Source organism: Hibiscus syriacus, unplaced genomic scaffold (genome assembly GCF_006381635.1).
Source record: "Hibiscus syriacus cultivar Baekdansim isolate YM2019G1 unplaced genomic scaffold, ASM638163v2 tig00011079_pilon, whole genome shotgun sequence".
Taxonomy (NCBI): domain Eukaryota; kingdom Viridiplantae; phylum Streptophyta; class Magnoliopsida; order Malvales; family Malvaceae; genus Hibiscus; species Hibiscus syriacus.
Genome location: NW_024062242.1, coordinates 811,464 through 837,182, shown reverse-complemented (window position 1 = coordinate 837,182; position 25,719 = coordinate 811,464). Strand labels below are relative to the sequence as shown.

General features: G+C 34.1%; 1 protein-coding gene and 1 pseudogene across 1 annotated transcript; one reads left to right on the top strand and one right to left on the bottom strand.

Moving 5' to 3' along the window:
• Positions 1-2,513: 2,513 nt before the first annotated feature.
• On the bottom strand, positions 2,514-5,634 carry LOC120204580 (CASP-like protein 4A3). Its single transcript, XM_039204639.1, has 3 exons — positions 4,922-5,634; positions 4,352-4,487; positions 2,514-2,917 (listed from the first exon to the last, which is right to left on the bottom strand). Exons 1-3 carry the CDS (start codon positions 5,491-5,493, stop codon positions 2,723-2,725), a joined length of 903 nt encoding a protein of 300 aa, XP_039060570.1. The 5' UTR covers positions 5,494-5,634; the 3' UTR covers positions 2,514-2,722.
• An 11,919-nt stretch (positions 5,635-17,553) lies between these two features.
• LOC120204579 lies at positions 17,554-24,979 on the top strand (annotated as a pseudogene).
• Positions 24,980-25,719: the final 740 nt, after the last annotated feature.

The following is a 25,719-nucleotide window of genomic DNA, read 5'->3' as shown; positions in this document are numbered from 1 at the left end:
TGTGAATTCAAATTAAATTAATTAAAAATTATATCTGATTCAATTCGATGTCATACATGATATCACAGGTGGGACATTAAATTTAGATGATTTATTTTGATTATAACTATAAATATATTAAATTATTAAATTGGAATTGTGGCCATAAATCAAATAACAAATTGTTTATCTGTTAAAATCCTATTTGGAAAGTACATAAATTGGTATAAATATGTTCCCAAAAATAAATTGTTTTAAATGTGTGTGGGGATGGGAGGGATTAGCAAGTGGAGGATAGTCTGTTCAAATTAATTCACATATTATTAACAACTAATAAAGAATTAACTAAGATTAATTGTTAGTGTTTAAAATGTTAATATGATTAATACTTTTGTAAACATGAGAATGAAATATTTTATTTATAATTGATTTTTAAATAAAAAGAATTTATATACTATATTTAAATAATAAATATATTATAAAACTCATTAAATAGCTTAAATAGTAAAAAATAATATTGTTTTTATGAGAGGTCCTGAGTTCGGACAGTTATTTAACACTTGTATTTTAGAAAAATTATGTCTACAATATTTTCAAATTTTATTGCCAATCATATACAAAAGAATATAATTTATTATTATTGTTGTTGTTATTGTTATTGTTATTATTATAAGAATAATTATATTTTATAATAATCAAACTCAACCTAAATGTTAATTGAGTTAAAATTAATTTCAAATTGGGTAAAGTATACAAATAGTATTTCGATGATAGAACATTGTTTTGTTTAGTCGCTTAACAATTAAAAGTTACAAAACAATCACTTAACTATTCATATGTTCTAAACTCGTCATTTTCCGTTAAAAAATTGACGGTCGTCTGAGTTGGACATTAATATGTTGATTGAGATATGATAATCGTTTAAGATTTTTGGATTATATTTTATTATATCTCACTGAACAGGCTAACGTATAACTCAGACTATCGTCATTTTTAACCGAAAATGAAGGATTATAAATATATGAATAATCAGATAACTATTTTGTAACTTTTAATAATCGAAAATTTTAACAAAATAATATTTTATAATTAAAAATTATTTATAATTTTTAATAATCGAAAACTTAACGTAACATCTCCTTATTATCAGTAACGATTTGTTTACTTTACCTTTCCAAATTTCGGTGCAATCTAAATATAAATATAGTTAGGCAGTGGAAGAAGTGGGGCGGTAACATTATTAATACATGGATAAGTGGTGCTTTAGACTTTTAAGACTTTGATGAATGAGTAAAGCGGTGTCCTTTTTAATCGTAATAAATCAATTAATTAAATTTTAATATAATTAAAAATAATATTGTAAAATATTTTTATTATAAATTATAATTAATATTATAATAAAAATATTTTATATTCATATGTATATGTATTCTTTAAAAATAAAATAATTAAAAATCTCTACTTAAAATTCAAATTTATTAATATTTTCTTTTATACTTTTATATAAAATTTTCAAATAAAATAACAAATGACTAATAAATTACAAATTTTATTAGTATTTGATATATTATTGGTGAAAAAATATTTTTATAAGTGATGTTCATGGTATTAAGTGCTCTATTCTTTTGTAATTTAATTTTTTTAAAACAACTTAAAATAAATTTAATATCATTTAAACACCACTTATAAAATTATTTTTTCAATATTGGCATATCAAATGAAAAATCTTAAAAAATAATATACCTTTATTAATTAATAAACGGAATGTTTCTCTTTAAAATAATAATGTTGCTCAATTAAAAAATACACGCTCACATAGTGTCCATATTATTGCTGGCTATGATATTCCTTACAGATACTTGTTCAGTAGGTATCATGTAATTTAAGTGGGAGCATCTTGTTCATCTTTGTCTGTTTACACACAAGCATCTCCCTGGTTTTGTTCTCACAATAACAACGCTTTCATTAAAACTGAAGTACATTTTTCAAATAATTTGAGATTATATTTTATTAAATATTGTTTTTCAATTTATAAATTTCTAGATTTTTAGGCTGCAAAATAATCATGGCCTTGTCATGGTTATTATAAATCAGACTTTATTTAAAGATCAAGTCATTTATTCAAGCTAAAAAAATTATTTAATATTTTAAAAGATTTGGACAAGAATATTAAAATGAAAAAAAAAAATTAGATAAAATTTTTGTTTCATTTAAATTATAAATCGAATTTGAACTCGAATATTTACAGTCAAATCTGACTCATTTTATAAGTTTATAATATAATATATATTATGTTACTTATACATTTTACGTTGCATAGAATTAATTCATAATCTATAATATAAACGTTAAAATAGGTTGAAGTGTCAGTGTGTAATAGAGTAATCACTACATAAATAAATTTTATAAAATATATATCATATAAAAACATATTCAATATTAAATTGGAAATATTAAAAAATAATAATATAAATTAATATGTATTATGTTACTCATAAACCTGTATTATTTAGCAGGTAGAAAACATTCAAGTGGGAGCAGTTTGGTCCTATTTGTCTTCTTAGACACAAGCATCTCCTTAGTGTCGTTCTTACCAGAATAGATCACTTTCCTAGTTCATTAAACCTTGAAAAACGACTGCTTGCAACTATATATACATTGTTAACTTTTTAGAGGAAAATATGTTCTTCCTTGTACGATAATGAAAACCGATTGTGTTGTGATTTTGATACCACATCAGGGATCACGCAGATTCATTGGTACAGAGTTGGTAACCAGATAAAAGCGCGCTAAATGCAAATGCAATAAAACCCAGAAAGGCCATTGAAACTGAGGCACTAGCCATCTCTGTGAATTCATCTTTTCCCCAACTAGTTTGCCACTCGTCGACCCGCGTGGCCGCTGCAGATGATGCTGAAAGCAACAAATAGGCTAGTATCTGCAAGATAGAACCAAACAAGCAAGCAATACCCTTTCAGCATTTTGTGATTGCACATATGAATAAATGCACCTGGACAATTTTGTCATTCAAACAGCCATATATATCTTATATGACACTTGAATCCATGCATATTGCGCAATTTTACTGGCATATTGGATGCAAAGGCACGTCCAATGAACTCCACTTATCAAGAAAATGGGAAATCTAATTATGATAATAGACTAATACTGGACAACATAGGGCCTTGACCCCGAACAAAGCATAACTCAAAACAGTTTTATATAGGCTTATTTGAAATATAAGCACCCAAACTATACTTCTTGTTTCATTTAGATATCTGAAATTTTTTGGTCAAAATAGATGAATAAGGTTTTATTTTGTTACCATTTAAAAGTCAAACCGTTAACGTCCATAAAAAAATTCCGTCACCCAATGCATGCATGACACATGAATTCTTAATTTCCTTTAATTTCTTTTAGAAAAACTATAGTTGTTTAGACCACTATACTCTCAAAAAGAAACCCCAAAATCCCTTCTCCTGCTCCATGTATTATTGCTGAATTAACCACCACTGCCCACCCTTCTGTCGCGGCTGTCGCCAGACCTCACTACCAATTATCCCACTCTTCTATAGTTGCAAATCAACGAACGAGGTGCCACTAACAACGAATGAGGGTAGGTGCCACGAAAGATGAGTGCGGCTGAAAAAAGAGAGGTGTAATGAACTGGGCCTTGCAACTCTTGCAACGGGAGGAGGAGACTTCATTGATGCGGCGACAAGGTGGCGCTCGGCGTCATATGGGATTTTAGGAATTTTGGAGGAGGTTTCTTAGAAACTAAAGATTTTAGAGTTTTTCTTAAGAAATTAAGAATTTTAGGTTTTTTATTTTGAGAAAATAAAATATTTTATGCCATGTGTCAAGTAATAATTGGGTGATGAACTCTGTTGACGGATATTAACAAATCGACCTTAAAATGATAACAAAATAAAACATTATGGGTCAAAAAAGTTTTAGGCACCTAAAGCAAAAAAAATAGGCATAATTTGGGCACTTATTTTCAATTAAGCCTTTTATATACACCTGGAACTCAACCTGATTAATAAGGTTTACTATTTCAGCCCCTTCATGATGTTTCTAGCATCTCTCTGGACATAAACCATACGGAGCCAAGGCTGAAGATAGTGATACAAATAGAACAAAGGAAACAGGGACGAAAATGGAGTTCCAAACTTCCAATTGTCACTCCCACCATCACTGGATAAGACTAATTGTTGTGATCACAAAAGGGGAATTCTCATAAACTTAACTTGCATGCTAATCAAGACAACAAATGTCACCGAAAACCAGAATGCCACGGATGATTAACGACTAAAAATGAACCTATGGTGGCTAATTTACAACAAGTATTCTATAAAAAAGAAAAACTTGCCTGATCCAAGGAGAAATCAAACAGCTGACGATGATGATGGCGGATGACATGTTTTTGAAAGACGAGATAGTAAGCTAGAGCATAGGCTTGAAACCCAGCATATGCAAATCCAATCACAGTTACGGAAAGACAATACCTGTAAATGAAAAAGGGCAATGTAATTCATTAAATCGACATACTTAAATGCATGGTATTTTTCTTTATATTTTCTATTGATAATATGTTTTCGTAATTATAATTTTATAAGTTCGACTCCTAAACATAAAATACTAACGTTTTCGTCCACGCTTAAATGAAGGGTTTTGCTAATGATACTCTGTTTAATATTAGTTAATAGAATTTATAATAAGAGCATTTACTCAAATGCAATATTTGGTAACCTAGTTCATCGTTTTCAACGTTAAAGTATAGATGAACACATGTGTATTTAACTTAAGAAATGCATAATTGTTAAGCAAAATGATTGAACGGGAACAAGAACAAATCCCAGAATTATAACATCTATTTTCACCAAATTAACATAATTATAAAAAATATCATGGCTGATTTATCGATAACAAAGATGAAAACCTGTATTCTTTATAGCGATCGAAAGAGTCACCGCTCCAGCCTGAAGTTTTATCAGCAGCCATAACGGAGAAAGATATCAAGCATAAAACGATTTCACTTAATCGAAACCCTAGAGCCGCCATCTTCAGAGTCTCCTTGACCTTGGATCTCCTCAGCACCGTCGCCACAGCCCTCGCTCCTCGTCCTTCTCCCGCTTCACCATTCAGTTTCGTCTTCGTCGTCATTCCCGGTCCTTCCTCCCTCACCGCTCGATTCACTGTCAAATTCGACGGCTGTTGCGGTGGAGTGGTCGGGGAAAGCGGCGGCGAAGGAGAAGGGAAAGAACTGGATTTGAACTGGGTGGGCTTGTCGACGATGACGAGCGCCTTGCAGTTGTCGACGGGGGAAGCCGCCGAAGAAACATGAGGAGAGGGTGTCCTTTTGGGCTCGGCCGGGTCAGGGTCACCGTGATCGGATCGGAGAGGTGAGTGGGGCGAGTGGAGGGGAGAAATTATCTCGGAGCTTGAAGAAGAGGATCGTTTCATGATGTCGTTGAGAGTTTGATTCTTTGTCATCGGGGCTTCGGATTCCATAGCTTTCCGAAATTTAATTGGCTGAGCAAAAGAGGGGAATCAAAGTAGAAATGAAAACGAAACAAAAGAAATAAAGAAAATTAAGGGTTTTCTGTGTTTGGGAAGCGAGAAAAAAGTGAGTGAAAAAAACAGAAAAGGGAAAGTTAAACAGTTAACTGTTGAAGTTCTAAGATAGACTGATTGACTTCAAGCTCAAGCTTCAGCACCGCGCGACGTCTGTGTTTTATTCAGGTGCGGTAACTAATAACGTAGTCCAGTGTTTCTACCGGTAGATTCCTGCCACGCTTCATTGTCTAATTATTGATATGACGTGGCGACATTCTGTTTGTCGACCTTTATTAATTCATTAAAATAATACTTAAGCCCATTTATAAGATGTTATTTTGTAGAAACACTTTACTATTAAAAGTTATAAAATGATCCTTTAATTATAGGATGTTATTTTGTTGCGTCTTTCAACTATTAAAAGTTACAAAATAATCATCATACTATTTATATGTTCCAAACTTATCATTTTTCATTAAAAAAATTGGTGGTCGTCTGAGATAGACGTTAACTTGTTGACTGAGATACGATAAAATTTGATCTAATAATCATTTTAGTTATATTTTATAAATCAAATATTCATTTATATTGTGATATTAAACGAGTGCTTAAAACATTATGCTGACAAGTCACTGCTTGAAAGTAATGGTGGTATCAATAAAAATCTTTAAAATATGATTTTATCATATTTCAATTAGTAAGTTAACGTATAACTCGGACATACATCAAATTTTTAATGAAAAAGAACGAACTTGCAACACATTAATAATCGGATTATTATTTTATAACTTTTAATAATCGATAAACTCAATAAAACAGTATCTTAAGTATCATAATCATTTTATAACTTTTAATAGTTAAATGACTTAATAAGATAATACCTTATAAACGAAAAATATTTGTGTACTTTACCTTTTTGTCTTACCTAAATTGTACCCTTTTCAATAAGACACGTTTTTGTATAAGCATATTTTCAAAAGGTATATTTTGTAGGATACTCTTTTGTATACGTGACGAGATTTTAAGATAATATCTCTTATACTAACATATACCATACATATTTTTAAAATAAAATTCATATAATTTTGACTGTCACTTGCATAAAAAAAAGATGAATTGGATATTATATCCCATAATATTACGTAAATCCTTAATCTTAACTTTTAAACCCAAAACCTTAAATTTATAAAATTTAAAACTTGTATGTTAAATTATTTTTTATATTTGTTAGTAAATATAAATAAGATATAAACTATGACGGATTAAATACAATAATTCAAATAAAACTACATTAATTTATTAATACGTCATATTAATAACAAATATTATATTATATAATTAATGTTATTTTATAGAAAACATAAATTTTATTTTTATATTATTATGAGACTAACCATCGTGCACGTATTTTATGAGTAAGATACTTGTACCTAATTTTCTTAAAAAGGTTAAATATTTATAATTATAATAAAAAAATTATAATCAATATTGTAAATTAAACCTATAATAAGGACAATTTTTTATAATTATTAAGACAACAAACTAGTCACTCAAATTTACAAAATAATTATATAATACAATGAAAAAGTTAAAAAAACTAACTAAAAAAATTCGAATAAAAGTTAGATACGAACAAATATGATAATACGAATAGACGAACTATAAAAATAGATTAAATTATTGAAAAAATATTTACAAATCATAAATCAGAGTCGAACGACGCGAGAAAACTATTCACGAATGCACATCGTGTATCCAAATCTAATAACATAATCCAAAACAAAAAATATCACCACAATAACAAATAAACACCATATTAAACAATTGTAACGATGTCAAATCCAACCCTAAAACAAACAAAAAAACATAAATGGATTTAACTGTTTTAATAAAGATAAAGTCAAATGCTTAAGGAGATCCATAAAAGGGATAACAGTAGCATTCCCTGAATTTTTTTTATTCATATTAAATTATTAATCTGAGAACTTAGTTTGTTTAAGTTTAATTCATAAATTTAAATTTTTAATATTTTATAAAAATTATTTTATACATTCTTGAAAGAGTTAATTAATCCACATGTCCCTAAACTATGATCCTCATTTCAAATTGGATCCTAAACTTTTAAATATTATAATTTCATCCTCAAACTATACTTTTATTTTAAATTAGTCCCAAAACTTTTGAACATACTAAATTCATCTTCAAACTATAACCCTCATTCTATATTAATCCCAAACTTTTAAATATTCTAATTTTAACCTTGACGTTCTGAATGATTTAGTGGGATATTATTGGAATGTATAAAATTTTGTGGATCGATTTAAAGTGAGAGTTGTAATTTAAAGATAAAAATTAAATTGTTTAAAGAGATTAATTTAAAATAAAAGTCATAATTTAGGCATGCATGTTACAACTAAATCTTCGTGAAATAACTTTTTATACATTTAATTTATATGTAATAATTATTTTTTTAAAATTTTAGTTTAGTAGTAAAAATATATTAAGTATGGCAGTAGGGATGGCAAACGGGCGGATCGAGTGCGGATACTCCCTCTCCTATCCCCATATCAACCTAATATTTTTAAGAGAAAATAACCTCAATGACCGAAAATGCCTTATAATATACGATTTTGACCAAATTTTTTTCGATTTGCCAAAATGACCAACAAAATCGCAATGCGTCTCTAAATCGCAACGCGATCTCCTGTATCGCAAATCAGTTTCCAGATTCGCAACGCGATTTTGACTATCGCAATGCGAATATGTAAATCGCAACGCGATTCTGACTATCGCAACGCGATTCTAACTATCGCAACGCGATTCTGACTATCGCAACACTGAATTTCAAATTCGCAATAGATTTTAGTTTCGCAACACAACTGTTTTAGGTATATAACTACGCAGCAGCAGCAACTCATAACCTAAATCCCTAAATCACAACTCATTCTATCTCCATCTATCACTCTCTCCGACGACATCCGTTCCTATATCCAACGACATCCTTCCCCATCCGGCAACAGTTTTTAGTTTCGCAGCTCGTTTGTTTAGTAAATTAATTTACAATAATGAAATCATCTAATGTTGATCATGTTTGGATAGATTTGTGTTTTGGAGGGTCATGGGAGAATGTTCATGGTGTTTTACAATATATGCCTTTACCCATGAATCTTCAACTAAAACTGTCATTAAAAAAGTTAACTTATGAAACTCTAATGTTACGTGTTGCAAATAAATTGAATTTAGAGCCCCTAAGTGGATTTAGGCTATCTTATCAGAGAAAATGTAAAGTTTATTTGTTAACCGACAATGAAGATGTTGAACCTATAAGTAGTGAAGTTGGGTCAGTAGCGGGTAGTAATTAACTAAGTTTTTCAACCCCAGTTTATGGTGCTCAAAATTTAATGGTTCCACCACAATTTCATCACCAAACAAATTTTGTTTCACCACATTTCCAATACCAAACACAATCTCAAAACCCACAACCTTTCCCTAATCCAAATCCCAATCAACTTTCAACACCAAATTCCGGTTTTCGTATTGACCAGTTAGACGATGATGAGCCAACAGAAAAAATTGTAAGTACTAGTCAGTATTCAAAATTTGATCTTAGTCAATACCCAGACTTTGATCTTGGTCAATACTCGGATTTTGATGATGTTTCAGAAGAAGAAACAGACCCTGCGTGTAATGATTTTGATATTGGTCAATACCCGAATTTTGATGATGAAACAACCGTTGCCGAGGAAGATGTTGTTGATGATACTGAGGAGGAAGTTACGACTGTGAATTAACATGTTGAACATCCATTCTGTAATTCATATAACCCTGAAGAAGAAAAAGAATAAGAAGAAATCCCCGAAGAAAATTCCCCGAAGAAAATGCCACGAGAGTATAACTGGAATATGCCAGAATTACTTCAGATACCGGAAGAAGAGTTGGTAAAGATAGCAGTTGATTGTTACACAAAAATTATTCGTATCAAGAAAGATGATTGTTTTGATACAAATGAAGACTTGAAGATAGCTTTGTATACGAAATGTGTGGAAGATGGCTATCAATTAAAAGTTAACAAATAAAGCAAAGATCGTTTCGAAACAAGGTGTATGATTGACAAAAACTGTATGTGGCGTATGATTGCAAAGAGGATAAAAGATTGCAAAATGTTTCAAGTTAGGACTTTTATTGATAAACATACATGTTCAAGAACCCAAGTTTTTCCTCACCATAGACAGACAAACAAAAAGGTGTTGGGTGGTTTTCTGGCTGAGTTAATGTTTTTGAATGGTAGGGTATATCGGGGACATGAAATTATGACTGACATGAATGCTCGGTTCAAGATTGGTATCTCATATTCTCAAGATTGGAGAGCCAAATGTTATGCCTTGGAATTGTTGAGGGGGTCGCCAGAAGCATCGTTTGCCCAATTGCCGGCTTATTGTCACAATTTAAAGCTAAAAAATCCTGGGTCGGTAACTCATATCAAAACAGATAGAGATGGACGCTTTGAGTTGTTGTTTATCGCCATTGGTGCTGCGGTTAGTAAATCAATATAATTTTGTTAACTCATTTTTGTTAGTTACATGCATTTCACATTTAAATGATTATATTTCTTGTGTATATTATTTTGTAGATTCGTTCGTTTATTACTTGCATGCGCCCAGTTATTATAGTTGACGGAGCACATTTGAAAGGTCGATACCTTAGAGTAAACTTATTAGCAGTAGTCATGGATGCTAACAATGGGATATTGCCAATAGCTTACGGGGTTGGCAAATCTGAAACCTCTGATTCATGGACATGGTTTATGGGGTATCTTAGGGATTGCATAGGTCCTATCAGCAATCTGACAATCATATCCGATAGGGCAAACTCAATTGACAACGCTGTTAGAAGGTGTTTCCCAGATGCTTTTCATGGACTTTGTGGTGTTCATTTGTATAGAAATCTAAAATCAAGGTCTGCTGGTATAAAAAATCACAAATGGATATACTGGAAGGCTGTAAAAGCTTATCGGGAAGTGGATTTTAATAAGCATATAAATTGTTTAAGACGTGTTTTGCCTCAGTGTGCTCAAACACTAGAAGATGTCGGGTTTGAAAGATGGTCAAGAGTACATCAACTTGGAGCAAGATATGGTTTCATGACGTCTAATAGTGTATAATCAATCAACGCTCTAAGTCGTCATTCCCGAAAATTACTCATTACTATGTTAATAGAGTTTTTTCGAGCCTCTATTCAACAGTGGTACTACAAGAAAAGAAACCATGCAGGTATTATTTCTTTAAATTCGTAACTTATCATATATTTTACTAAGTATTATTTATTTAAATTTACAGGAACATTGAAACATCGTGTTACACCATGGACTGAAAAAAAGATAACGAAACGTGTTGTGAAGTCAATGTCATGGAGAGTTGAACCATGTTCAAACACTTTGTTTGAAGTACTGGATAATAACTTAAATGGGCTTGTCGATCTAAATGCAAAGACGTGTAATTATATGAAATGGAAAACATCTGGTTATCCGTGTGGCCATGTTATAAAAGTTGCTCTTCATTTAAACCAAGATGATTCAAGCGCATACGCTATAATACAGAAGTATATTGACAGACTTATGTCGAGATTATCTACCCTATTCCACATCATTCTAAGTGGGACATACCAGATGACTTACAAACAGTTTTACCACCAGCCATGGACAGAAGGCTACCTGGCCGACAAAAAAGTCACGATCGTATACTGTCTAAGGGTGAAGAGAAGAAGAGATCGAAATGTAGTCGGTGTAAGGAAAGTGGTCATACAAGGTTGACATGTGGATCACCAGTGCCATCACAATCATATTTTCCTCTACCAAAATATGGATCCTCATCAAAATCCAAAGCTCATATGGTGTCAAGCAAAAGGCAATCAAAATCGCAATCAAAATCAAAATCCTAATCACAACCGGCTTCACCTTTTGGGACTATTAACTTATGTGATTTTTAAATGCAAACGTTGTATTATGTGTATTTTATGTATAAACTTTAAATATTTCAATTAGGCATGTATTAGTAACTTGAGTTTGAACATTGCTATGATCTATTCAGTTGTTATCACTTATTACACATTCATTTGAATATCGCAACGCGAATTTTATTATCGCAACACGAATTTGACTATCGCAACGCGAATTTGACTATCTTAACGCGAATTTGATTATCACAACGGGAATTTGACTATCGCAACGAGAAAATCACAAAGCGTATTAGACTATCGCAACGCGAATTGATTTTCGAGTTGTGATTTTGGCTTTCGTATTATGATTTTGAGTTTAGCATTGCAAAAGTGTACCTTCAATAGGTCTTTTGCCTTCAATATGATGCAGATTGAAATCAACAAATTAACTTTTACATTTCAATCAATTAAACAATCACAAATAAGAATTATTTACACATCAATTAAACAAATCAACTTTTACAAATCAACTTTTACAAATCAATTAAACAAGCAAAAAATAATAATAATTCTTATTTTACTCATTAATTAAACAAATCAACTTTTAAGAATCAATTAAACAATAAAAAAAAGTGTACCCCAGACAGTTGTTTATGCACCCATACATCAATTTCACGCAGCTCACTTCAGGATTAACCTGCAGAAACCAAACATTTGCTCAAACAACAATTTCTACACATCTAAAACCAACAAACATCAAATTATTGAATTCTAGGTACTTAACAACACTTGCATTTGACTTACCAATTGTTTATGGACACTTTCATAACGCGGATGCAGATAGGCAACGTCTCGCATATATCGCTCTAGCCATAAAATACCGAAACCACAAGCCTACTGCACCTCTATCTCTATCGGTGAGAGGTAGAAACTGTATATGTCATGTCGTCAAACGCTCCAAGCACATACATACGAGAGGACCACAATCCCCTCTGGCTTCCTGCATTTGTTGTGGCGCGGTTTCGTCTCTGATAACTGTAACATTGAACTTCTTTGGCTTCTTGTTTCCATAATAAATCCAATAATTAATCACATCCAAGAATTTAGCCAAATGAGAGCTCCATCCCTTAATAATATCTCTCAAATCAGACAATGATATGTAATTTATCATGCTGTCATATACTGTTGTCTTCAGGGATGGGAGCTGAAGCTCGACGAGAAACCAATGATTATGTTCCAAAATAGGGATAAACACATGCAATCATAAGTAATAATTCAATTGTGCATTTATTTATGAACACCTTTAAAATATTTAAAAAATAAATACTAACCTTATCGACCTCCCACCATGCATGATAAAGTTTAGCTTATCCATTACCCAACACATATGATTCATCTCGTTGATTCTTCAAGTGAACTACGTGAAAAGACGTCGGCATAATTGTATATCGCATATTTTTTTTATTTTTCCTCAGTTTCCTTATTATCAGAAGACGTGACACCCATGCATCAATATGTTGTTTTACAAAAAAATACATATATTAGTAAATTACATAAATTTTAAAAAAATTAATCAAAATGAAATATAAGACTTACCCCCCATCGAAATAGCCATTGTCTTCAACCCCTAATAATACACCCCACCAAGACCGATCAAGCAACAAATACATATCATCGTTGAGTTTGTATATGTCAGCGTAACACCCCTAGCTCCGCTCATGTAGATAAAAATCAACTGCGGTCTTAGCCCAAAGGGTACTATCCAGAATTGTTTTCGGTAGTTTTCTCCTATACACTTCATCTGTCGAAATGGTACTGGCCGGTAACTCATACGAAAGCCAACACTCATCCATCATGTCCGGCACGTGAGAGGGTTTCTCAATAATTTGACATATTACGCCGTGTGAATCAGGCTCTTGAATGGTGGGAGGGACCTCTTCAATGATGACAGGGGCCTCTTGAACGGTGGGAGAGGACTCTTAAGGGATGATAGGGGCCTCTTGAACGATAATAGGTGAGTCAGGCTTCTTTTTACGGAGTCTTCGCACTATTGGGGTGAACGGATACGTAATGGCATGTGCACGCCATCTAATGTGTGAACCCCATCGTGTAAGAAAACCCGACGTAAAGCATTCACCTTATCGAGCCGCTAAAAATAAATTAATACATAAATCAGTAAATAAACAGATATGATATTAAACAGTGAAAACAAAGACAAATATGTTTTAAACTTGCACGATATTCACCCAAGTCATTATTCTATCATAGTTCACAAAATGCATCAGATAACATTCCAGAAGTAAGCACTTATATAAACATTTAAAAGGACAACATATAGGTTTAGTGCATGTTCAAGGACAACATAAAGAGTAGTAGTTTATTCTTGAAACTTAAATTTGCAACACTGTGAAGTTAGTATTTGTCTTTGTCTTTTGGTTGAAGTAATGCAATCCATTCAAGTTTCAATTTGCAGAAGAAGAATAGTTTCTGAAACTTAAAATCGCAACACGAAACTTAAAATCGCAATACGAAAATGACTATCGCAACACGGAAATGACTACCGCAACGCGAATTTGACTGTCGCAACGGGATAATGGCAATGCGAAATAAAAATTGCAACGCGAAACCAAAATCGCAACGCGAAACTAAATTCGCGTTGCGATTTTCATTTTTGCATTGCAATTTTCACGTTGCGATTTTTATTTCGCATTGCGATTATCTCGTTGTGATAGTTAAATTCGCGTTGCGATAGTCATTTTCGCGTTGCGATTTTAAGTTTCGTGTTGCGACTATTATTCTTCTGCAAATTGAAACTTGAATGAATTACATTACTTCAACCAAAAGACAAAACAAAGACAAATACTAACTTCACAGGGTTATTTTAGAACTGTTTAGCAGTATTGGCAGTAACCGAATGAATTTACTAAGTAATCTAAGTGAAATGGTTAATGTAAGTGAAATTACGAGTAAATCAAGTTAAATATTAAAAATCTTAAACTTACCTCGTTGCGTAGAGTATGAACCTCATTCTGTAACGATGCTACCATCTCACGTAGAGCGGCTACCTCACCACGTAAAGTATATACCTCATCACGCCATGCACCATTGTCATTGCGTAAAATACCGACCTCCTCACGCAATGCATTGACCTCATCACGTAACTCCCCTAACTCATCCCGTGGAGGTGGAGGTGGAGAACAGGGAGATAAATGTCATGGCATCTTTGTCGGTCGCCTATCATGAGGTGATGGTGGAGAAGAGGCTCGATGATGTGACAGAATAGGTGATGACTCTCGTTGTAGAGGTGTATAGTGTGGTCGATCAGGTGATGGCTCTGGGTGAGGTGATGACTCTCGAAGTGGAGGCTGCTCATCATCCGTGCCAGCAAAAAAATGCTTACTAGTTTGCCACTAATCAGTGGCAAACTCAACCTCCGTGGGTGTCAGCCTCTGTAATGGAGTGTTGGCCTCCTAACAATATAAAAGCTCAAACAATGTTAAACGTGTACTAGTAATAACTTGTTTATATATGGTAGTATTTGTGTTAACTTACATCATTTATTGTCATATACCGTAGTAACTCTTCCCAATCCAACAACCGCCGTTTCCTCTTCCAGGAAATAGCCCTATGGATATCATTTGAAGTTTTTAATGCATATGTCTGCATGCCGGGAAAAGCCTCAAATATCCAAATCTACAAACAATATAATACACAAACATTAGTAATTGTTAAATAATTAATTATAATTTTGGAAACATTATATAAAAATTCTTACCTTAAAGGCCCAAATAAAGCCTGACAAAGTGTATTTGGAACCATCGCCACGCAAACTTTTTCGGTCATCAAAGGCAGACGACAACTTATTCCAGGTAGCTTTCCATAGATACGAACCCCACGGAAACAGGTTCCATGCGTTTAAGTCCTCTACCAATAATATTAGGTCCTTAGGAATAGGTAGTCTGGCCTCTCTGCCTAAAAAGCCGGCATGCAAAAGTACTTAAAGGCATACTCGGACAACATCGACGTCATCTATCCGAGTAAAACCATCTTTCTTATTAAATAATCTCGTCAAGTCGTCGACGTGTAAATTCGACTTCTCCATTGATAGCTAAGGAAAAACCCGGGATAACCATGATGGACGGGTAATATGACTAGTGTATCGACCTGCATCATCGTGTCCGAAGCGTAGACCAGTGATTAAGCAAAACTCCTCTCGCCCAAAACACATATACGCCGGTGGAAAATGAAACCATATCTCTTCATTACCACGTTTTATACTCTCGGGTAGATCGCTAGTCATGGTCTGAAGCCACAAATGGGTCAGCATAGTATCTCCACCCGGATGTTGTACTTTCAGCCATAGCCCGAAACAAGTATCCTCAAACAATTTTCTTTGTACAGGTGAAAGCTTCGACGCAATTGTAGTGACTAGGCTTATTTTATTCCTTAAGGTCAATTGAGCCGAAAAAAAGTTCTACAAAAACAATAAACATACCAAGTTAGATATACCAAAAACTACACTGTGAAGATATACCAAAAACAATAATAAACATAAAGAGTAGTAGTAGTTTATTTTTCAAACTTAAACTTGCAACATTGTGAATTTCGTATTTGTCTTTGTTTTTTGGTTGAAGTAATGCGATTCATTCAAGTTTCAATTTTCAGAAGAATAATAGTTTATGAAACTTAAAATCGCAACACGAAAATAAAAATCGCAACACGAAAATGACTATCGCAATACGAATTTGACTATCGCAACGAGAAAATCGCAACGCGAAACTAAAATCGCGTTGCGATTTTGTCGTTGCGATTTTAATTTCGCGTTTCGATTCTCGGTTTCAAATAGTCATTGTCTAAAATTGAAACTTGAATGAATTGCACTACTTCAACCAAAAGATAAAACAAAGACAAATACTAACTTCATAGGGTTAAAGACTAAACAGTTTAGCAGTATTGACAGCAATCAAATGAATTTAATAAGCAATCTAAGTGAAATAGTTAATCTATTATTGAAATTACCAGTAAACTTATCATCAATTTCAATATGAAAAACCTAACGCAAAAAATTTCAAAAATAAAAATAATTAAAAAAACTAACACTCGGTGGTTGATTTGGTTGATTTTCCATTTATGACCGTGAATGATTGTGAGGGTGGCTCTGAGAGATGGAGATAGACGGATTTCGCCGGTGATGGGGACGGATTTCGTCGGAGATGGGGACGGATGTCGCCGTAGAGAGTGAGATACGGAGATGAGACTGAGTTGTGATTTAGAGTTTTAGGTTATGAGTTGCGATTACGGGATATATTAATATTCGTGTTTGGAATTTGAAAATAAAATACGCGTTGCGATACTAATGGCGTTTTGAAAATCGCATTGCGATTTTGTATTATCGCGTTGCGATAGTCAGAATCGCGTTGCGATTTACATATTCGTATTGCGAATATGGAAACTGATTTGCGATGTTGGAGATCGCATTGCGATTTAGAGATCGCATTGCGATTTTGTTGGTTATTTTGGCAAATCGAAAAAAAGTTGGTCAAAATCGTATATTATAAGGCATTTTCGGTTACTGAGATTATTTTCTATATTTTTAAATCCACTACCTGCCCACCACCCATGATGGGTAAATTTTTTCAAATCCACACCCGCCAATGTGGATATATTCTCAAATTCATCCCCACACCCACTACCCAACTGGAGATATATATGGTTAAACCCGCTTGACAACAACCTTAAGTTATACATAAACAACAAACATAAAACAAACAAATCTATTAAGAAGCATAATATTAGTCTCTAAAATTATACATAATATTTGGTTAAATTATAGGTTATATCTTATACAATATTAAGATTTATAAATTAATCTCTAAAATTATACCTAAATTTATAATATCTAAAATTTAATAGATATTTAATGAGCGTGCGGATGTGGAGCGGACGGATGCAGGATAGATAAGATCTCAGCCCATCACCCTCCTACTATTCACGACGGTACCATTTTCTAAATCTACATCCAACCACAACTAACGCTTAAACCCATTTCGCCCCCCATTAAAACGGGTAGGGTACAGAATCTACAAAATTATACCCTTTTGCCGTTGTGCTAGCCATGTGCGCTTACGGTACGTCTTTCTCTGCTCCCGAAGGAAGAAGATACTGATTGATTACCGAGCCGGTGGAGTGAGTGGTAGGTAATCTTGCTCCCATTTCTTCTCTTCTTTATTTTATTATCTTATATTTTAAAAAATTCTGCAATATTATACATTGTTACCAACAGAACATTGTTAGGCCGTAAGCGGTTTTCCAAGAGCGGATTTCAGGTGAAACTTGCATGCCTTTTAGCTCTTTTCGTCTTGTTGTTGATGGATCTGCTTTCTTTGACTTAGCTTCTTCTGCTTTTTCTCTTGTTTTTCTACGGATCTTTCTTTACTAGCTTATATTTTCCCTATAGCTGCTTAGATCGTGGTTTTCCACGGATCTCGCCAAATTTTCCATGCTATTGTTGTTATAAGTGCCAGCGTTTCTGTTTCTCTGTTTTACAGTTTGTTAAGGTATGTTATGGTTGTTGATGGTAGCAGCTTCTAGTTTTCTTTCTTTGCTTTGACTTTTGTTCGGTGTTTTGTTTTCCTCTCAGCAAATTGGAGTTACTCTTTGTTTTAGTTTAGTTTTATTATTTTGGTGTTTACTTTTGTCTGATACGTTTTTCCCTTTTCACTTTTTATCCTGCTGTAGTTAGTAGTTACCAACATGGTTAGGAAGACGAGAACTGATGTTACTTCTGCTGGAGGTGAGAGCTCTCAGTCCCATGAAACGTAACGCCCTCTTCAACAAGGAAGAGCTGGAGAGGGAGGATACTCGGGTGGAAGGGGTCCACAGTCTCAGCAAAGTGGTCGGGGAGGTTCTGGTGGCCGGGGTCGTGGTATGTCGCAACAGCACTATGCTGAAGGACCCCACGAATACCAAGGAAGGGGAAGGGGTGGGCCTCCCTAGCAAGGAGGACGTGGGAGCTACGGCAGTGGTGGCCGTGGAGGAGGGCCTTCCCACGGTGGACCGTCCCGACCACCTGTTTCCGAGCTGCACCAAGCAACCCAATCTTTCCATGGGCCTGCTTCACCAACCACCTGAGCATGCACCATCAACACATCAGCAGGTTCCCATCCCAGAAGAAGTCGGTCAAGCAATTCAGCTGGTCCCTGCCTCAAGCAAATCAGTGAGGTTTCCTCTTCGGCCTGGAAAGGGTTGCACTGGCACGAAGTGTATAGTCAAGGCTAACCATTTCTTTGCTGAACTGCCTGATAAGGATTTGCACCAGTATGATGTGGGTTCCTTTTCTCTAATGTTTCATTAGTCTTCATCAGGAGGGTTTTTTTTATTGTTATTGCCAATGAAAATAGGTTACTATAACACCGGAGGTTGCATCACGAGGATTGAACCGGGCTGTAATGGAGCAGCTGGTAAAATTATACAGAGAATCATATCTTGGAAAGCACCTTCCTGCTTATGATGGCCGAAAGAGCCTTTATACTGCTGGGGTTCTCCCTTTTGTGTCAAAGGAGTTTAAGATTTCCCTTCTTGATGATGATGATGGGTCAGGAATGCAGAGGTTGTTGTTTGCCTTTGTGTTTCCAATATGTCGTGTAACTTCTGTTTTCCTTTTTATTTGTTTGTGCTAGAAATAAAAAAAAAAAAACTGGATGAAAGTTTTGTATCCTTCATTGGTTTGAAATGCTAAGTTATGCTTTCTCAATGATTTAAACAGGTTCTTCAATACCTAGTAAGTGGCAATTACTATTTAATCTTCCCTGTAATTTTTTGGGTGCAACAGAAAATATAAAAATAAAAAGTTCAAATGAATTGGGGATTTGACTTTATTATATTCTGTTTTTTTCCATGTATATTCCATCTCTTATTATATTCTTAAGGCAGAAAAGAGAGCGATTTTAAAGTTGTGATCAAATTAGCTGCACGAGCTGATCTGCACCGTCTTGGACTCTTTCTGCAAGGGAAGCAAGCTGATGCACCTCAGGAAGCTCTTAAGGTTCTTGACATTGTCCTTCGTGAATTACCTACTTCGAGGTACTGCTATTTGGTTATTCCCTTTCATATATGTTTACCAGCTTCTACTTCCAAATTTGACATATGAGACAGTGAGAGACTAATGGGAATTGATTATAGGTACTGTCCTGTTGGCCGTTCATTTTACAGATGGGGCTCTCATTGAATATTGGTATTGGTTTATGAGGTTATCATTTTTCATGTTTTGGTCTACTTCTCACGCCTAGGTGGTTCACATGTGTGGTTGCGACTGCATTTGATCTGTCTGTTAATTGAAAATTGTCTTATGCTGACAATAATCTCGTGGACAGATATGTCTTCAACTACTTTCATCGAGCCATTGCCGGCTATTGATTTTGTGACACAATTGCTAAATCGGGATGTTTCTTCTAGACCATTATCTGATGCTGATCGTGTGAAGGTTAGGATTTCTTCAATTTCTGTCTGTTTGGAAATTATGGCTAGGAAGCAGTTTGTCATCCTTGCAGTTTATTATTTTTATTGGTAAAATCAGCTAATTTCATGACATATAATTTTAGAAATGAACATGATTGCTTTTGCCTTAGCAGGTGAAAAGTTCTGCTAGGCAATAATAGTGTTCTCTTCCTATTCTTTTAGCTATTGTTCTTCCATCTTGGCTCAGCTTTTTCCCCTTATATATTTTGTATACAAGCTTTTTTCATCGGCTTTACTTGTGTGCTTTTATTCCTTAAATGTTGATTTTAATCTCTGTATTATATTTACTTTTAAATATATAGATCAAAAAGGCTCTTAGAGGAGTCAGGGTGGAAGTTACACACCGTGGAAACATGCGAAGAAAATATCGCATATCTGGTTTAACATCACAAGCAACTAGAGAGCTCACGTAAGTACTGCTATTATTCTAGGATATAATATCTTTTTGAAAAACAAAAATCGACGAGTCATAAAGGATATTAGAAGCAAAAATTTTAATGCACATGATATGTGAGGTTTCCATGATACATCTTGATGTGCCATGAAATTTCTATAACAGACCTTATTGTTTTATAGTTTTCTGGCTGATGAAAGAGGTACAATGAAATCCGTTGTGGAGTACTTTTACGAAACTTATGGTTTCATCATCCAACACACCCAATGGCCGTGCCTACAAGTTGGAAACCAGCAAAGAGCAAATTATTTGCCGATGGAGGTAAAATAAACTCCAGTCCTTTCAATCAAAGATGTAATTACTTCATGGATTTGCATGCTAATTTTTAGTGATTAACATAGGTATGCAAGATTGTTGAGGGTCAAAGGTACTCCAAGAGATTAAATGAGAGACAGATCACTGCTCTACTGAGGGTTACCTGCCAGCGTCCTCAGGAAAGAGAGAAAGACATTATGCAGGTCTGACATTTTTGCCTTATCTTTTGTGTTACTAACATTCTTTTGTTTGTTAAACAAGAAGAAATTTCCCGATGAGTTTCTGGCTTGTTACCGTTCGACTAATTTATTATATTTCCTTTTGTAGACTGTACATCAGAATGCCTATCTCGAGGATCCTTATGCAAAGGAGTTTGGAATTAAAATTAGAGAGAAGCTTGCTTCAGTTGAAGCACGCATTCTGCCTCCACCATGGGTAAGTTACTTGTAATCATGTTCAGTTTTCTGCATCTTTTGTTTCTTCTTGATGTGTAATTTCTGTTTTGCTTGTAGCTTAAATATCATGATACGAGTAGAGAGAAGAACTGCCTTCCTCAAGTTGGGCAATGGAATATGATGAATAAGGTATCTCTTGCTGCCAAACTCTTGTATTACTAGAGCATTCATTGTGTGATGTTGAGCGGGTTTTCTGTATACCTGTATTTGTGCTCTTTTAGTGTATTTGGTCTTAATCAAACTAGTCTCACTCATCAACAATTGTGTGGAGTCAATAAATAATATGATTATCTAGATAAACGTGACAAGAAAACAAATCATAGTTATTGTAAACTGTAGAACAAAGTGGATTTAACTACAACCCTACTTTAAAGGAAGGTGTAGAACTAATGACTTGACAAATACATTGCCTGTTTTCTTTCTTTTTTCTTTTAAATTGTGTTCATGAGTTGTGTTAGTGTCATTTAACCTGTTGCATCAAGCTGACTTTGGAGCTTTTTTATTAGTATAAATTATTGTCTAAAAAGGTTGAATTATGATTTCTGACTTATAGGTGATTCAAAGATGAATATTTAAGGTCGAACAAAAGAAAAAAAAATAAGGGAAAGGGTTGTTAGGATACTGAGGGAAGACATTCATCCCCAGAAATGAAGGGTGAATTTGGTCCGAAGAGATGCCCTGAACATTGTTTGATTTTAATATAGGAAACGTTTATATCATTATATATGCATGTGTAACTTTATGTAATAACTTTACTATATATTTATGTAAAGAAGAGAGCAAGGAGTAAATTAAGAGTACTTCTGTACCAGGTATTCTGTGAACAATGAAACTAAATAATTAATTTAGAGTTAGAAAACTAATCAAATTGAACTTCAAATGTTAGTTGAAAAGGATCCAAACTTAATTGCCCTGACTCGCTCAATTGATAGTTCTAATTAAAAAAGATGAAGTTGGTGACTTCATAATCTTCATTTTATATGACTAATTTGATTTTAGGTTAGTGAATCTAAAAACTTAATTGTATATGACTATTTTGATTTTAGGTTGATGAATCAAGGATGGCTTTTGGTTAAGGAGTCATTGACCCCAACAAAGAAGCCTATCATAAAATTTTATATTTTGTAATGGCTTTATGAATGTCGTATCGAGCTGTGTCATCTAAATTTTTGCGTCTATGTACAATCTATAGCCACGATCATTTTGAATATTTGATTTTTGTTTTTCATCATGTAAATGACTGCTCTGCGCCTATTGACATGCGTTTGAATGAATGATATACTGGCAGGTGGGTGAAGTTCATCTTTTCTGCTTTGAATGTTGACTTGAAAATTTTCTTGGTACATTTTTTTTGTCTGATTATGTTGCAGAAAATGGTTAATGGTGGGACAGTAAAGAACTGGATCTGCATAAACTTTTCTCGGCAAGTCCAATCTAGTGTTGCACAAAGGTTTTGTTATGAACTTGCACAAATGTGTTATATCTCTGGCATGGTAAAGGAGTTACAATAAGCCAATAACATACCATTAATGTCTTTTTGATCTGAGTTTTGTTGATTTTATTTTGTATAGGATTTCTTTGAACATTCAACATTGATGTGTCATTTGTAGGCTTTTACTCCTGAGCCAGTGCTTCCTTCAATTAGTGCTCGTCCGGAGCAGGTGGAGAAGGTCTTGAAAACCCGATACCATGATGCCATGACTAGAATCCAACCCCAGAACAAAGAGCTTGACCTTCTTATTGTTATTCTTCCGGATAATAATGGCTCTCTATATGGTATAAATTTGTATTATTTTCTTAAAGAAAATTCATACAATTATTTAAAATATTTTACTTCTTTGCAGGTGATTTGAAAAGGATTTGTGAGACTGATCCCGGAATTGTTTCTCAATGCTGCTTGACTAAACATGTATTTAAAATGAGTAAACAGTATTTGGCTAATGTGGTATTGAAGATTAATGTCAAGGTCGGAGGAAGAAATACAGTTCTTGTTGATGCGATATCACGACGAATACCTCTGGTCAGTGACCGGCCTACTATAATTTTTGGTGCTGATGTTACCCATCCTCATCCTGGGGAGGATTCAAGCCCGTCTATTGCTGCTGTATGTTCTTTATTACATACCTTTTTGCTTTTGGTGCACGCTTTTCATGGTCTCTTTAATTGGCTTCTTTGAAATTTTAGCCATTAATATAATATTTAATTAAATGTTCAGGTTGTTGCTTCCCAAGATTGGCCGGAGATTACGAAGTATGCTGGTCTGGTTTGTGCTCAAGCTCATCGCCAGGAGCTCATTCAAGATTTATTCAAGACATGGCAGGATCCAGTAAGGGGTACTGTTTCGGGCGGCATGATTAAGTATGGTTTTCTCCATTTGCCTCTAGTTTGAATTCCATTTTGCCTTTGGTAGGTTTCAACTGTAGCTTGTCTGAAAACTTTGTTTTCATGGTAATGCGGGGAGATCCTAATTTCTTTCCGGAGAGCAACTGGACATAAGCCACAGCGCATTATATTCTACAGGCATAGTCAAGTTGCTGTCTCTTTTATTCTCCCCCTCTAGGTTTAGTGATTTATTTTCTATTTTCTATGTACAGGGATGGTGTTAGTGAAGGCCAGTTTTATCAAGTGTTGTTGTATGAACTTGATGCTATTCGGAAGGTGAGGCTTCTTTGTTGACCTTGTTTGTAGCTTCAAATCTCTGCATTTTATTCACACACTTCTCAATTTCTCATTTACTCGTTAACCTCAGGCATGTGCTTCTTTGGAGCCAAAGTATCAGCCTCCAGTTACCTTTGTTGTGGTACAAAAACGACATCATACAAGATTGTTTGCGAACAACCATCACGATCGCAATGCTGTTGACAAGAGTGGGAATATTTTGCCTGGTAATTACTCTTCGGTCGTAATTGACAACTATCTTACATTCCAAACATGATTTTATTGTATTCTTGCTGTATGTATTTTGCAGGCACAGTGGTGGACTCCAAAATCTGTCACCCCGCGGAGTTTGATTTCTACTTATGCAGCCATGCTGGGATTCAGGTCATATACTAATTGCTTCTTCATTCTATGTTAGAATATTTTTTCTTTGTTTCTGCTTTATTGATTTAGTAGATTGTTAGGTTGTAGTTTGTGTTTCTAATATTTTTATCAATCTCGGTAAACAGGGTACTAGCCGTCCAGCTCACTATCATGTGCTATGGGATGAGAACAAGTTTACAGCTGATGCTTTGCAGTCTCTTACAAACAACCTTTGCTATACGTAAGTTCTTGTCTCGATCTTTAATGAATTCAGTCTTACAAACAACCTTTGCCGTCTGCATCGCTTATTTTCACGTACTGCAGATATGCAAGGTGCACAAGATCTGTGTCTATCGGTAAGTTCTTTCGTTTATCTTCAACGTACAAATGCGTCTTTGAGTGCTGTGAACTAGTTTCAACCCCACCCCACCTCACCCACTTTTCTGCTTTAATTGTGATTAACTGATAAACGTGCAGTTCCCCCTGCATATTATGCTCATCTTGCTGCATTCCGAGATCGTTTTTACATGGAACCAGAGACTTCAGATAGTGGATCAATGATAAGTGGTACAGCGGGAGGGCGAGGAGGTATGGGTGGAGGTGCACGAAGCATGAGAGCACCTGCTGCTAGTGCTGCCGTGACACCTCTGCCCGCCCTCAAGGAAAATGTCAAGCGGGTAATGTTTTATTGTTAAGGGTGGCTTGATCATTAATATAATTTAATGCTAGTTGGTTGGTTGTTTCTTAGAAGTGTGTTGGACTAAACCTATCCTGTGTGAGTACCATTTAGCTTAAGTTATTGTGTTTAGTGTGCTTGACTCGCTGCTTAACACGTGTTTTATTGTGTTTAGTGTGCTTGACTCACTGCTTAACTCGTGTTTTATTGTGTTTAGTGTGCTTGTCTCACTGCTTAACTCGTGTTTTATTGTGTTTAGTGTGCTTGTCTCACTGCTTAACTCGTGTTTTATTGTGTTTAGTGTGCTTGTCTCACTGCTTAACTCATGTTTTATTGTGTTTAGTGTTGTTGACTCTCTGCTTAACTCATGTTTTATTGTGTTTAGTGTTGGATTAATCAATTAAGCTCTGTAGGTATTTTAATAATTTACATAATGATAATTTTAAGTATTATATTGAATGTTTTATCGAAGTAAAAATATTATATTAGACATTTTTAAAATATAAAGATCACAATAAATACTTTACCAAGTATAAGTATGACATTAGATAAATTAGTGAAAAAATGTTTCTAAGTAATATTATATCCTATTAATAAAATATTTTAAGTGATTAAGTTGGGGGCATATCCCTACTAAATTGGTTAAATTGTGAATAAGCCCTTTAAAGATTCTTAAAATATTAAGTTATAATACGGTAGAATTGTAATTTAGCCCCCTAAAATATTAAAAAAATGTAATGTTGTAGTCTAATACAATAATATAATATCATTTTTGCTTTAATAAAATGTATAGTTCAATTTTGACTCCTAAAAAAATTAATGAGTAAATTATACCTCTGATTATTTAACTATTATATTTTTGAACCATC